The 13099-nt window shown below is 35.8% G+C and overlaps 1 protein-coding gene across 1 annotated transcript in view; it reads right to left on the bottom strand.

Annotated features, from left to right (window-relative positions):
* Nucleotides 1-4311, bottom strand: part of LOC146146720 (uncharacterized) — a 73488-nt gene extending 69177 nt beyond the window's left edge. The window contains exons 1-3 of the mRNA XM_083386983.1: nucleotides 3981-4311; nucleotides 3366-3427; nucleotides 2682-2771 (exon numbers count right to left, since the gene is read on the bottom strand). Of these exons, the coding sequence (XP_083243109.1) occupies nucleotides 2682-2771; nucleotides 3366-3427; nucleotides 3981-4059 (231 nt within the window). The 5' untranslated portion in view covers nucleotides 4060-4311. The remainder of the gene's footprint in view (nucleotides 1-2681; nucleotides 2772-3365; nucleotides 3428-3980) is intronic.
* Nucleotides 4312-13099: the final 8788 nt, after the last annotated feature.

Genomic DNA, 13099 nt, shown 5'->3' with positions numbered 1-13099 from the left:
GAAGAAGTTTGGAAAAAAGAAAGGGAAAAGGGAAAGGTTTAGGGAAGGATGGGGGTGTTAGTAGAAAAATGCAGGGTTAGAAACAAGAAAGCAAGATTAGCAATAGAAGTTTAGAACAGGGCTTCCCAAACTGGGGGTCATGACCCTACAAGGGGTCAGCAACGAGTTTTAGGGATCGCCCTTAAGGTACACCAGAGGTTCTCAAACTATACGTTGTCTTGCGACTCCCTGGTGATCGTTTAATTTCTAAAAAGTTTTACTAAATAATTCCGTTTTGTATGTAAACTCTTTGCAATAATAAAAATGCTTGCAGGCATTAACACCTGGCTTGTAGAAAATTTTAGTGAAATTAGTAAATTTCCTGTAGGTTGACAGTCAAAATACCTTCTTCAACGGCATGACAAGAAAAAAAAGGAACTATTATTACACAAAATGTTTTATCTAGAATTGCACCGTTTTTCTTTTGATGCTTAAAAAGCAAAACAATAGGCTGAAAATCATTTTTTACTTCAACAGATGAGTGCCAAAGGAAATGTTCAATCTAGCAGGAATATCACAGCCCATAAAGTAGTCAGGAAAATTTTGAAAGTTTTGCATATTTCTTCATTCATTTTCAACAGAATCTACCTTTATATGGGCTATAAAATACCTACTATGTATACATAACTAAAACCTCAAACCAGTATGATCCAAATTTAAATGTTCTGTATGTTACAAATAAATCGATAGGGTGGCAAAACAAACAAAAAAATATGGCAGATTTAAAAGCTTGGGAAGCCCTGTTAAAAAAAAATTAAGTGTTTCAAATGCAAATCATAAGATCAAGGTAACAACAGCACACTCATAATAAATAAGGACTCAGATATACAAACACAAAAACATGTGTAAACATATTTAAATTTAAAAAAAACATTTCAAGAATAAAAAATGCATTGTGGACAAAGATCTGAACAAATATTTGTGAAGAAAATTCACACATCCGTTAACTTTCAAAGAAAAATATTCTTTAACTATTAGGTTATTTGTCATCTAAGTTTCAGGTTTTTCGAAACAGGAACCAGCGAATATTTATGTATTTATGATGATAGGGGATACTATGGCATCCTTACATTTCAACAGGCTGATTTATGTATGTGCTATTTTAGTGGCCAATAATAACAGTCATACAGGAAGTGATATGCTCAATAGGAAGAAATAAAACCATACTGACAATAAAATGCTGACAGGATAAAACAATATATTAGCAATAGAAAAATAAAAAACATATTTATTTTTTATTTAAAATGAAGAAAAATTTATTTAACAATTGTTGAAAAAATAGCAAAACAATGTCGAAAAAAATACTTCTAACTTATAAAATTGTATTTGTAACTAAAGTTTGTAAATTTAAGGATTATTAAATTTAAGAAATCATTCATGCTTTGTACCTGTTTAGTGTTAAACAGTCTAAATAATTTGAAGCAGGCAAACTTATTTTACATTTATTGTGGGAGATTACTTAACACAAAAAAAGGGTTTTAGCTGACTAAGACCATTTAGAGATTATTTCCCTAAGTTAAAAAGACTCATATTTGCAAATTTCAATATAAATACTCAAATAATTTGAAGCAAGAATATTTTAGTTAGATTTATAGTCTGTGGAGATCACATTCAAAAAAATGTGTTTTAGCCGATTTATTTAAAGATTAATTTAGCCAGTTTAACAAATCCATAATCGCAATTTTCAGTATACAACCACATTTCAATGATGTGGTATAATTGTATCTTATCGGCGATTTGAAGGGCATTCTTATGTGACCTACAGGTTCGGACACGACTGTTAGCACACCAAGCAATAAGTGAGCTTACAATAACACGCCTGTGAAGCAGAAACAGGCCAAAGCAAACATCTTTTTCCGCTGGAAAATGGAGCTTGGCTCGGATAAACTGAGCCATAACTCCCATCGCATGAACACCAAAGTAAAACTTCAATTGTGTTAAGGAAAAGACGAAAGAAAATGAAAAAGGGAAAGAATCAAGGCCGGATTTTAAAAAGAGTTTGAAACACTCCAGGTTTTATTAAAATAAGCAATTCACAAGTCAAAACAAATATAAACTATACAGGGGAGGCCAAAAGTAGGCTTATAGTTATTCCACAGCGCTTGGCTTTGGAAGAAAAGACCACGCTCACCTGACCTGACACCAATATATTTCTTTTTTGGGGTGTTGTAAAGAACAAGGTGTATGAGAAGAACCCCAAAAATAAATTAACTTTCAGACCCAAACCCTACTTTTTATAACTGTAAGCGTACTTTTGGCCCACTCTGTATATAGATGTCTAAATCCAGAAATGTGATATTATTGAAACAATATACCTATACAAGCATTAGGGGGTGGAGAAATCGTAGTCTAAAATGTTGGCAAACAAGTAAGGACCTCCTTAGTCTTACAAATAACAATAAAACACATTTTACGAGGTTTAAAGAGCTATACAAAAGAATAAAATTAAACCAAATTCCTACGAATGTTAAAAAAACATTATTTCAGAACCCCAAATCTTTCTTAGAAGTGAAAATTAAATAGGGTTTAAAGTTTGGATAGCACTAAAACTGATGACATAAAATTCACTACATAAAACTGACAATACAAACAAGAATTGAAAGCTATAATTGCAAATATTATTAAATTATTGAGTCTCTTACCAGTGAGATGCCTGAAAGAACCTCAAGAAGAGCAATAAGGTTGTGGCCATCTCGAAGGTCTTCGTACAAGTTGTCAATCTGTCTGTTGATCTAAAAAGACATAAAATCACTTGTTTATTTGGTTTGTTACTTTTCAAATACACAGCTTGAGAAGTGCACCGAGTCGAACAACAACCAGTCATGAAGGTCTAAAACTTTTACAAGATAAATGTACAAATAATGTATTTCACAATATAAATGAATTAAAAAAAAACTTTTTTAGCATTATTGTGTTCTGTTGGAGGACAGGATTCTGTTCTGGAAACACATACTAAGCTTTTCAAATACACATGACAAAAACTGTTTTTGTATAGGTTCTACACCTGTTTGTTTATCTAAAAAAAACATGGGTTCAATTGCCTTCTTTAAATAAGTTTCAACCTTTTCAAATAAGGGTTTAGGGCACCGGTTCTTAACCTTAATATGTGAGCCAAATTTAAACAGTACCCTTTTTGCTTGGATACGACACTGAGGGCAGTTGGCAAGATTTTAGTGAATGTAATCCTTATTATTCACCCCAAACGGTCAATGACCAAAGCTCTTAAATAGCTTCAATTTATTTTTTGGCAAAATTGAAATGCTTCTAGGTTAACACTAATATCAAAAGCTTCCAGTAAATGTTTTTAAATACAATGCTTATCTTACTTTTGCCAGATGTTTGTTTATCCATTTTGTGAACGTTTTCTTTTGAACTTGATCTCTTTCATCTAAAATAAATAAAAACAACTCAAAAGACTGACAAAAAAACAAAACCCTGAAACAGACACTACACCCTTGTTAACATTTCTAACTTATGTCCGAAAACTATGTGTGTTTTAACACGAGTAAGTAATAAAATGTTGAAGAAATTATTTGATGTATTTTATTAATGCAAAATTGCTTAAACATTTCACATCTGGCTAATTATAAGTTAACTAATACATAAACAAGTAAAAAACAAGTTAACTACAGAATAAATGTAGTATGTTGTAGTAGTAAACTGGTTTTAAACAACACACTTTGCTATAATGTAAATAACAAACAGCATATATTTACAGACACCAGTAGTAATCAAGTATCAATTGCTGTTGCTTTAAATCAAGTAAAAAACATTGAATAACAACATATTTCCGACACATAATCTTGAATCAAAAACGAGACACGTGTTAAAAACAATCGTGGCAATAACACAACGCAAACGGCTTGGCTTAATCTTTGCCGCAGCATAAAAACAAAATCAACCACATGTGCCTTTAAGTCCACAAATAAACAGAACCAAACCTCTTTTAAATCCTATCCGTCCCTCAAACACAACGTAGTCTTTGGGCTCAACTTTGAACGGAAATCCAGGGTCGGCCATCGACTTAATTAGCGCGTACAACAATCAGAGGCAAGAAAAATCAAGCTATCGTCTCCATTTAGCCGCGCGTGCTTTGGCCGGCTTCAAATAACGAATGAACCTAGCTGAACGCGCGGGCACGAAATACTACTACCAGCGCTCTAGGAAACAAAATCCAGCACGGTTTTGGAAAGCGCACGAAAGCCCAACACAATACAAGCACTAGCGCGTAGGCTACACACACCCTTACGAGTACAAACGATAGCCTAAATCGCCAGGTTTATCTCTCACAGTTTGCCGGCGGTTTAGCTTGGGCGGAGATCCCACTGTTTCGCCCGCTCTCTTCAGGTTTTCTTTCCACTTGACTGGAGCACTATAGCGAACGCCCCTCGCCGGAATTTCAATAAATACACCAGCGGGAAGCGATAAGGGAACGCCGGGTTGCAAAGGAAAAGACACGCTGTTTGGGTTTTTGTTCAAGTTCACCGAATCCTAGCGTTTCCCAGATACGGTTTGTCTTCTTAGAAACGGAACTTTTGGGCCTGAAGTTTATCAATGCTGAGCGAACCACCCTTTATCTCTGCCGGGAGTTTACCTAGAGGTCTAATTATAGCATTGCTACGACCTTAAGGTCTAAAAGTCATATTATTCGATTCTTTGGATGCCCTAACTGTCGTAGAACTCCTTCGGTTATATTTGCAGTAATTTTTGACGGATCGGGGGAGCCAAGTATTCCCGCCTTTGGTAAATACCGTGAGGTAAAATACACGCTTTTTCTAGTTCAAATATATTCGTGTTTACTTTGTGGGTTTGCCATACAAACATGACTTAACCTTTTAGTCATTAACTTTCGTAAAGTATTCCCGCCTTTTCTTATATACAGGTATAAGACACGCCTTTTCAAAGTTCATCCAATTCAATGAAAGACACACACAAACATATGTGTTTAATAACATCTGTGATCTAGCCCCTCGGTTCATCCAATTCAGTGTTTTCTCGATACGTTTTGCTTTAACCTACTGAGCCATTGCCTTTCATAACGCAGTCCTAAATAATACTAAAGAATTCCGCCTTTTTAATATAGTTGAGTATAACCGACGCATTTCTAAGTTCATTAAACCCTGGAGTTTCCTGATAGCGTTTAATAAACCAACGAATTAAACCATTTTTAAGTTTAGCAGCGCGGAACTAAATATTTCAAAGTGTCACTGGCGTATCATTTAGGATCAACTATATCATTAAAACGTACTTATTTACCCCTAAATCCTCCTGTTTTCTGTATGGCTTTATTAATAAACTTTCACAAACTTCACCAGTAACTATAGCTACATTGGCGCATCTCTAAATGATAGCAATATGGCATCGGCGTATAACGTAGGCTCAACTATGTCAATAAATCTACCCGTATATTTGACAAGATCACATTAACTAGTTCTACTGATAACGAACCATTAAGGCAGTCTGTTTACACGCATTTTTGCGTTATCATTGCTGACTCAGCTTTTTTGCTCAAGCTAATTTTGTTTCGATTAAAAAAGTGAAATTAGTTTTAGGAGCATTTCGCTAACGCTGCATTATTTAAGTTCAATAACGATTAATGTATGACATAAAATGACACGACAAAATTAAACACAATAACCTGAGATAGCAATTAATTCAGGTTGGAATTTTTGCCCATCTTCCGTTTTTTAATATATTTCCCCTAGTACCATTTTTACTGAAATTAAACTATTTTATCAAAAAAATATTCGATTATCGTAAAAAATGCACTACTCCACGCAAAACTAGGTGGCCTGAATTCAGCACACACTTAAAGGCTACTCTCTCCAGCACAGCCAGCTCAAGACTGAATCTGATAAAAAAATGCGTCGGCGTAAAAACGAGTCATAATAGTCGGGCGTGTTCTTAGCCGCGAACTTGGCTGACTACGTCTGCTCAGAACTGCCGCTTTCATTTGAAATTCCTTGCTCACCGCACCGGTTCAGCTTTGCGCTATAGCGTAGCTGTACAGGGCTACCAAGCCAGTCCCCTTTTTATGTAAAGTAAACCGACCTATTCAGAAGCAGAAGCCTGCTATTTCAGCGGGTGCTGAAATTGAGGGGCTCTGTTGCCATGGTAGCCCCACTATTAGTTGAAATTGTCACTTTGTGTGTTTGACATGAAACGGCTGTATTTGGAGGTCGCTATTGTGTCAGCAATTTGTTTCGCTCGGTTATTTAAAGATTTAGTATGTATTTCACTAAAAAAGGCTCGGTATCCATATTTTGGGCAATTAATCATTCGAAGAGCTGTTTAAATAAACGAGAGTGGAGGTTAAATCAACATAATCGTAGGCTAACGCAAAACACACAATCCCGATAAGCCAGGATACCAACTTTAAGCGTCTTCTATGTCAGTCCAATATTTCCCATAATTGGATACATAAAGCATTTTAATTGCATTCACTCGTACGTATAGCCCAGTCGCCTTAAACATGTTAAATACGTACATTTTAAGTCTAACTAAACGGCAAATTAATCAATCCGGCATAACTTCAAGGGTAACATTCAAATTAGGCTTTAAATTAAGTCACGGAATTGTGAGAAAATTTTAGGCAAGCATAACCCAACTTTTATAGCAGCGTTATTGCAGCTATGACCTTGAAAAACGTTAGGTTGACCTTGCAGCAGCTCTGTCATTCTGTCGCCCGAAGCGCATTGTTACAAAACGCCGCTTCGAAGGTTGTTTATTGGTTTAAAACGCGTGGAACTTTTACCGCTGCAAAAATTAACTGAACAATGTTTGACTGAAAACTGTGAAAGAAAACTTTAAGTCCATCAGTCATAGAATGTTCAACAACGATTAAGGCGACAAAAGTCGTTGAACTAACGTCTAAGCTGAAACACTTTAGAAAGTAAGGATCTCCCGCGGACAATAAAAAGTAAAAGAAAGATTCTTTGTCCCAAAGATCTGATGCATTCGAATTAAGAAACTGATGATGCCTTATAGGCGTAATATATATATTTCTGTAAGATTTTAAGAAATTATTTTATGTTGTATCTGTTTTAATAAATAAACAGTCTTAAGAACTAACGTCTAATTAATTAATTACGAAAACGAGGAACATCGGACACTGGACATTTTATTCCGATAACGATACTCGATATTTTGGGCAAAAATTATCGCGATCCGATCCAATACTAAATGACGTCATTACTAAACAAAGCAAAAACCGCTTAAACAAGCAAAAATGTATGAAATTGAAACGTTTAAACTAAATGCATTATTTAGGTTATTAATTCAAAATTAGAGTTGTTCGATACCTTAAGTTGTTATCTTACTATTTTTGACAAGTTTGAAAGATAATTATCGCAAAAGCTGAAATTCCTGTAGCAGTTTGATTAATTTCCTTGCCATAACGCAACCATAAATGGAAAAGGTATAAAGATATACCCAGACACCGACATCAAAAGCAAAAAATCCAACTATGGCCAATTTAAAGTATAATTTACTTTGATCGTACCTAAACCTTAGTAACGTATGTTAAACCAATATGACCGGCGGCATTGAGAACAACCCGGCAAATTTAAGTGGGAGATTTGCTTTCATCGGGCAATTTCGCTTCGGAAGCAATTTTCGCGGAACCGAATTCGCGGGATAAAATTTACGCGCGGGCCTTGCGCAGATTTGACCTTGATAACACGCGTGATTTGACCTTGGGTGACCCAGCTAGGTTGCAAAGGTTCTCACCCGGGATAAGGCTAGTGAGATAATTAAGGAAAGACTGAAATTGGAGATTCGACAAAAAAAGGCGTACGGTGTTGATTGCATTTATTTGTGGATAATGTTACGTTTAACTGAATTCACAGGATGGTTAGGCCAGTTATTTTGGCTGGTTACAAATTGACCAGCTCCTATTTTTCGCTTTGTTTTTGTGGCAATTTTATATTAGGAAAAAATAGCTGGAAAAAGTTGCTAAAATCCAATCGGCTGTTAAATAACAATTGGAAGGCAAATATGAAAATGGCAGCTTAGAAGAGCTTAAATAAGATACTGATTATGCTTTTATTAGCGAAATACATATATCATATAACATCCAAACAAACCGATTTTCGGTTTACGAAGTTCTGTACTTAGTTTAATCCTGATCAATAATGCGCAGCCAAAATCGTTTGTTTTTCACCATTCGGATTCAGGCAAATTCTGTTATTCGTAAAAAAATTCTGATTCTTTATCTTATGTGTGTACTGTGTACATATGTTTCTTTATCTTAATCAAGGAAATATGCCGCGGGCCGGTAAAATTACCTCTGCGGCCAGATTTGGCTCTTGGGCCGTACTTAGGTGACCCTTAGCCTGAACAAAAGAAGTCTTAAAGGATCCTTTTTAAGATGTCCAAAAGATGTAATATAACCTCGGCACAAAGGCCTTCCACACTAACCAAAACAAGCCGTGTAGGATGACCAGAAGAAGAGGTTGGAAGGTCAGTTAAAAATGCGGTAACAGATAACCAAAACGACGTACATACTGTCCAAAATTAACCGACTTTAGAGTTTTTAAGACGACGAATGTAGGCGTTTAAGGACAGTTAAATATGACCAAAGATGTTATTACGAAACTAAGCTGGCAAAATAGGTGGCATAAACCGTATAAAAGACAGAATTAAAGCTAGCTAAATAATACCGAGTAGCAGTAGTCTGGGGAAAACAAAAAAAATTCGAGACACACTTTTTACAAAATCGTACAATTATAACCAACGATCACCATCACTACACGACAACGTGCTACGTGAATACCATAACATTATCAGTGTTTTAATGCATAGCGTACATTGATGCATAGCACGGTTGTTTGTAATACAAATATGTTTTTTTGAAAATATGAAATTTTTCGAAATAATGAAAATGTTTTTCGTACCACCTTTTAAAGGCGATATTTTGATTTACTTCTCAGTCACATTAACTGAAGATAATACAAGCAGGTATCGAACGTCTTTATCAAGATGATGTCGATCTACTCGACCTTTTTGGCTTTAAAATTCATTATCAAGCTACATTACAGATCCGTGCATAGTGTACCCAAATGAAAACTTGCGTACAGGTAATTTAAGCTGGACAAAAATGCCATTTACGGTAGCAATATTAAACCGTATACGTTGGCCGATAGGGCTTTTCAAAAACCTTAGGCCAAATGCTGCCACGTTGCAGTTATATGTGCATCCGTTTAACTTGACAAGCAACTCATAACAAGGTGGATTCGTGCGTAAAACGGAGACAAGGCGACCAGCCCAGAAGTAGCTACGCCCATCTGATAAAGAGCCGAGCGACTTGTCGACGTAAATCAAGCAAAAACAAACAAGTCCCGGACACAAGGCGAACTTTTTATATAGCGCACCGCTGCCCGCCAAAAAGCACTATACGCGGTGAAGTCGTACGTGGTCGTCACTTTAAAAGCGCCCTAAAATCTAATTCGGTGACTTTTTAAAAGCATAAAAAAAATCACCTTTTCTTTTTTTAATTTTATTTTATTAGTTAGGGTGGGCATTTTCAAAGCATTAAACTTCGAGTTTTATTGTTGTATTTTTACAGTTTTTTAAAATACAACAATAAGTGTGCATCGTTGTTATATTTTTGTTGAGTTCACATAAAAAAGTTTAGCAAACGCCAAACCAGTCCTTCTTAACGTTTATAAATGTAAGAAAAATACACTGAATATAGTTTAAAGAGTTTGGTCATTTGTAACTCGACGTGCATGAAAAAAAGGCAAAAGGGGTAGTGAGCATGTTTTTACTCTCAAAAGTTATCACGTTGTGTATTCCCCCTTGATAAATTTACATGGCCCAGTAACCAACTGTCTAATGTGGGTTCAGATGCATTCACAGTGATTGCGCTTTATTTGGAGTTCAGCTAGATTTCGGTAAACAAGACCGGCCCAATGCACCTAAGTAAACACCCGGTTTGAGCAGATGAATTGCCCCATAAGCAAACAGACCAATAAGCAAAAGGGATCAAATATGGAGGTCAATTGTCTGGCGATCACAAAAGCCGGACATTTCAGATCCAAATGCGGAATACATTTTGACGCGTTTTAAGATTGATTAGTAGAGAAATAGACAAGACAGTTTGACAAAAGTTGTTTAAATCAAATCCCCTTTGGTTTAGTTTCCCTAACGTGTTGGTCACTCATTAGACGTCGGCAATAGATGAAGGCCAGAGACACGTAAAATAACAAGAGAATTAGTTATAAATTGTTCCACTATAACAAGTAAAAGTTACTCTGCCCCAATTTTTTCCCAATTTAGAAGTTTGCAATCTTTGCAATCTTTATTAAGAAAAGTTTTTTATAAGTATAAGTATATCATTATTTGTGTATGCCTTTAATATTACATTGTTGGAAAGTTCTTTAGAAGCACATAATACAGGTCTGTTTATAATATTTAATAATAAAGGTGCATGCTGACAAAAGTATGACGCTTTCATGTATTGCTTAGGCCTCGTTTTTTTTCATGAAGGCTACTTGTAACATTCAATATCGATTTCAGAACTCCGCAGCCAATGCTGAGTCACTAACCAGCAGCATCACATTTATGCCGAGTCATAAGCACAGCACAGCGTTCAACTCAAACCACTAGCTTGAAAACCTTCCGGTAAGAGCTCTTGAAAGCTGGCAAAGCGAAAGAACGATCAATAAAAATGACGCGCTATAGCTGACAGATTGCGTCTTGCGTGGATATGACGCGTGTAGCGTGCTGTGCGATACGAGCGATTTTTTTATAAACCAATTTGCCACGTCACTTTTTAAAAATTGGCCAAGTTTGAGTTTTAAACCATGATTTTGTGTAATTTTAATTTTATTATTACACAATTTTTTTTTTATATAGGCTAATTTACAGGGCTGCCTTAGAACACAATTTCTAATTATACTTTGTGCAATTTTAGTAATCTGTGAACTAAACATTGGACGAATTTAGATGCAAAATCGCTGTTTGGACAAACGAAATATACAATTACTTATCGTGCCCTGTATATTACATTTAGGGTGATAAACTCTAATCTTGTATTTAAAATCGGTCTACTTTGTAAAGCGACGTTTAAAATTGCAATTTTTAGCTCATGAAGCGTTTTTTGCAAAACAACAACACAATATACTTAGGTACACTATGCACGGATATCTAATGTAGATTGTAAGAGAATACAAAAGCCAAATATGTCAAGTGAAACGATATCATTCAACTTTCTATAAGTAAGGGTGGAATTAATCTCAGTTATTAAGTTATGGTAATACAAGTGCGTATTGAAACGTTTTTTTCAGGATGATGTTGATTTAGTCTACTTACATGTCTTTGGTATTCATTTACATTACAACAGGGTTTCTTAAACTTTTTTTACCGCGGCCCCTAAAATTTTCTTTCATTTCGCGTGGACCACTGAAGGCCCAAAAAAGACGTCACAGTACAAATAGACTTCACCAACTTGCTGATTTTGGTCCAAAAATGTGAAAGTGAAATGGAGTCTAAATACATTTAGTTCAAAACCTTTTTATTTTTAAATAAATTATTTTACCTTCATGGACACCCTAGAACTAGTTCACGTACCCCCAAGGGGTCCATGGACCCCAGTTTAAGAACCCCTGAATTACAACAACACAATAAATCTCTCTACATAACAGAGGCGTCACAGCGCATAAGAATTAGCTTTCAGCAAGCAAAAAACACCCACGCATTCGCAATTTTAAAGGTCAACCCAGTCAAGCGGTGGAAAGTCGTACATACAAGGCAGCATAATCCTTACAAAAAATGCCGCCAATTTGGTCAATAACGTGCGATACAGTTAGGCTGCTTTATGTGATTTTTGGAAATATGTCGTGCAACGCAGGAGTGAGTTGACTGGAATTTCGAGTTGGGCCCTTGAAAAGGCTCATGAAATGAATTCGAAGTGTTACTCAGAGATATCAAGTGCCTAGTTTTGTGTGTAAGCCTAACTGCAAGGCTAAGGTCACAAGTATTTGAACAGGATTTTCACCTAAGGTGAAAAGCTGATACGGTATGCTGGGTACAACAGAGGTGAAAATCCTACATACAATTGTACATTGCGTTATACAAGTTTCTAAGGTCTACAAAGTGTATAAAGTCAAATTCATCCAATGGTATTGTAATTGCTACAAATTCAAATTGACTAAAGTTTTGTACTAATGTGCAAGTGTAAATTATTACAGGTTCATTGCAACTGCGAAACAGTTTTTCAAATTCATCCGAGTTTATTTGTAATTGCGTACAAAAATAAATTCATTCAAACTTATTGTAATTGCAACCAAATTCAAACTCATTCAAGTTTGTTGAACTTGCGTACAAATTCAAATAAAACAACGTTTATTTGTAATTGCGTACAAGCCTAATTTCAGCCAACTAAAAGCTTACCGCTGTAACGGACAATGATCGTTTTCAATTTGTCGTCCATTTTCGATCTCAAACCTTCTGCTTTGGCCTTTTAAACTGCAGCCGCCAATCACGAGGCGAGAACAACCGAAATCGAGCAAGTTTTAAGCCAGCATTTTCTTTGCAAATAAGCCTACGAACTGTGAATTGAACAAAATATGGCACGCGTTATTATACGAGGCTGCTGAACGCGTACAAACAACTGAATAGCATTGTGTGAACGTTTCAACTCAATCTTTATTCCGGACTGCTGCGAACTTTGTGACGTTGACAATGTATTTGTCTTCCTAGAACACACTAACAATGCTGCCTACTTTTGAATGCTTTTTTAAACTTCTTCTACTTGTAACTACTTCTTTCAATTATTTTATAGTTTGGTTTGATATTTCTCCAACGCCTTGGCGTAACCTTCAACCATTATGACGTCTGTAGTGAGCATTGATTTCCTAGAACATCGTAACAATGCAACCTACTTCTGTACGGCCTTTGATATTTCTGCTACTTATAACTGGCACTTCAAACGATTTTGCTTCCAAGAAAAAAACAACTATGGCTTCCGCGTGTTAGGTTTGCCAGCACCACGTGACTCGCTTATAAACCACTGTGCGTCACGAAGCGCTGTGCTATTCACAAAACACAACAAACTCAG

This window comes from Ascidiella aspersa, chromosome 4, assembly GCF_963924565.1.
Source record: "Ascidiella aspersa chromosome 4, kaAscAspe10.2, whole genome shotgun sequence".
NCBI classification, from domain to species: Eukaryota; Metazoa; Chordata; class Ascidiacea; order Phlebobranchia; family Ascidiidae; genus Ascidiella; species Ascidiella aspersa.
This window is presented reverse-complemented; position numbering and strand designations above follow the sequence as displayed.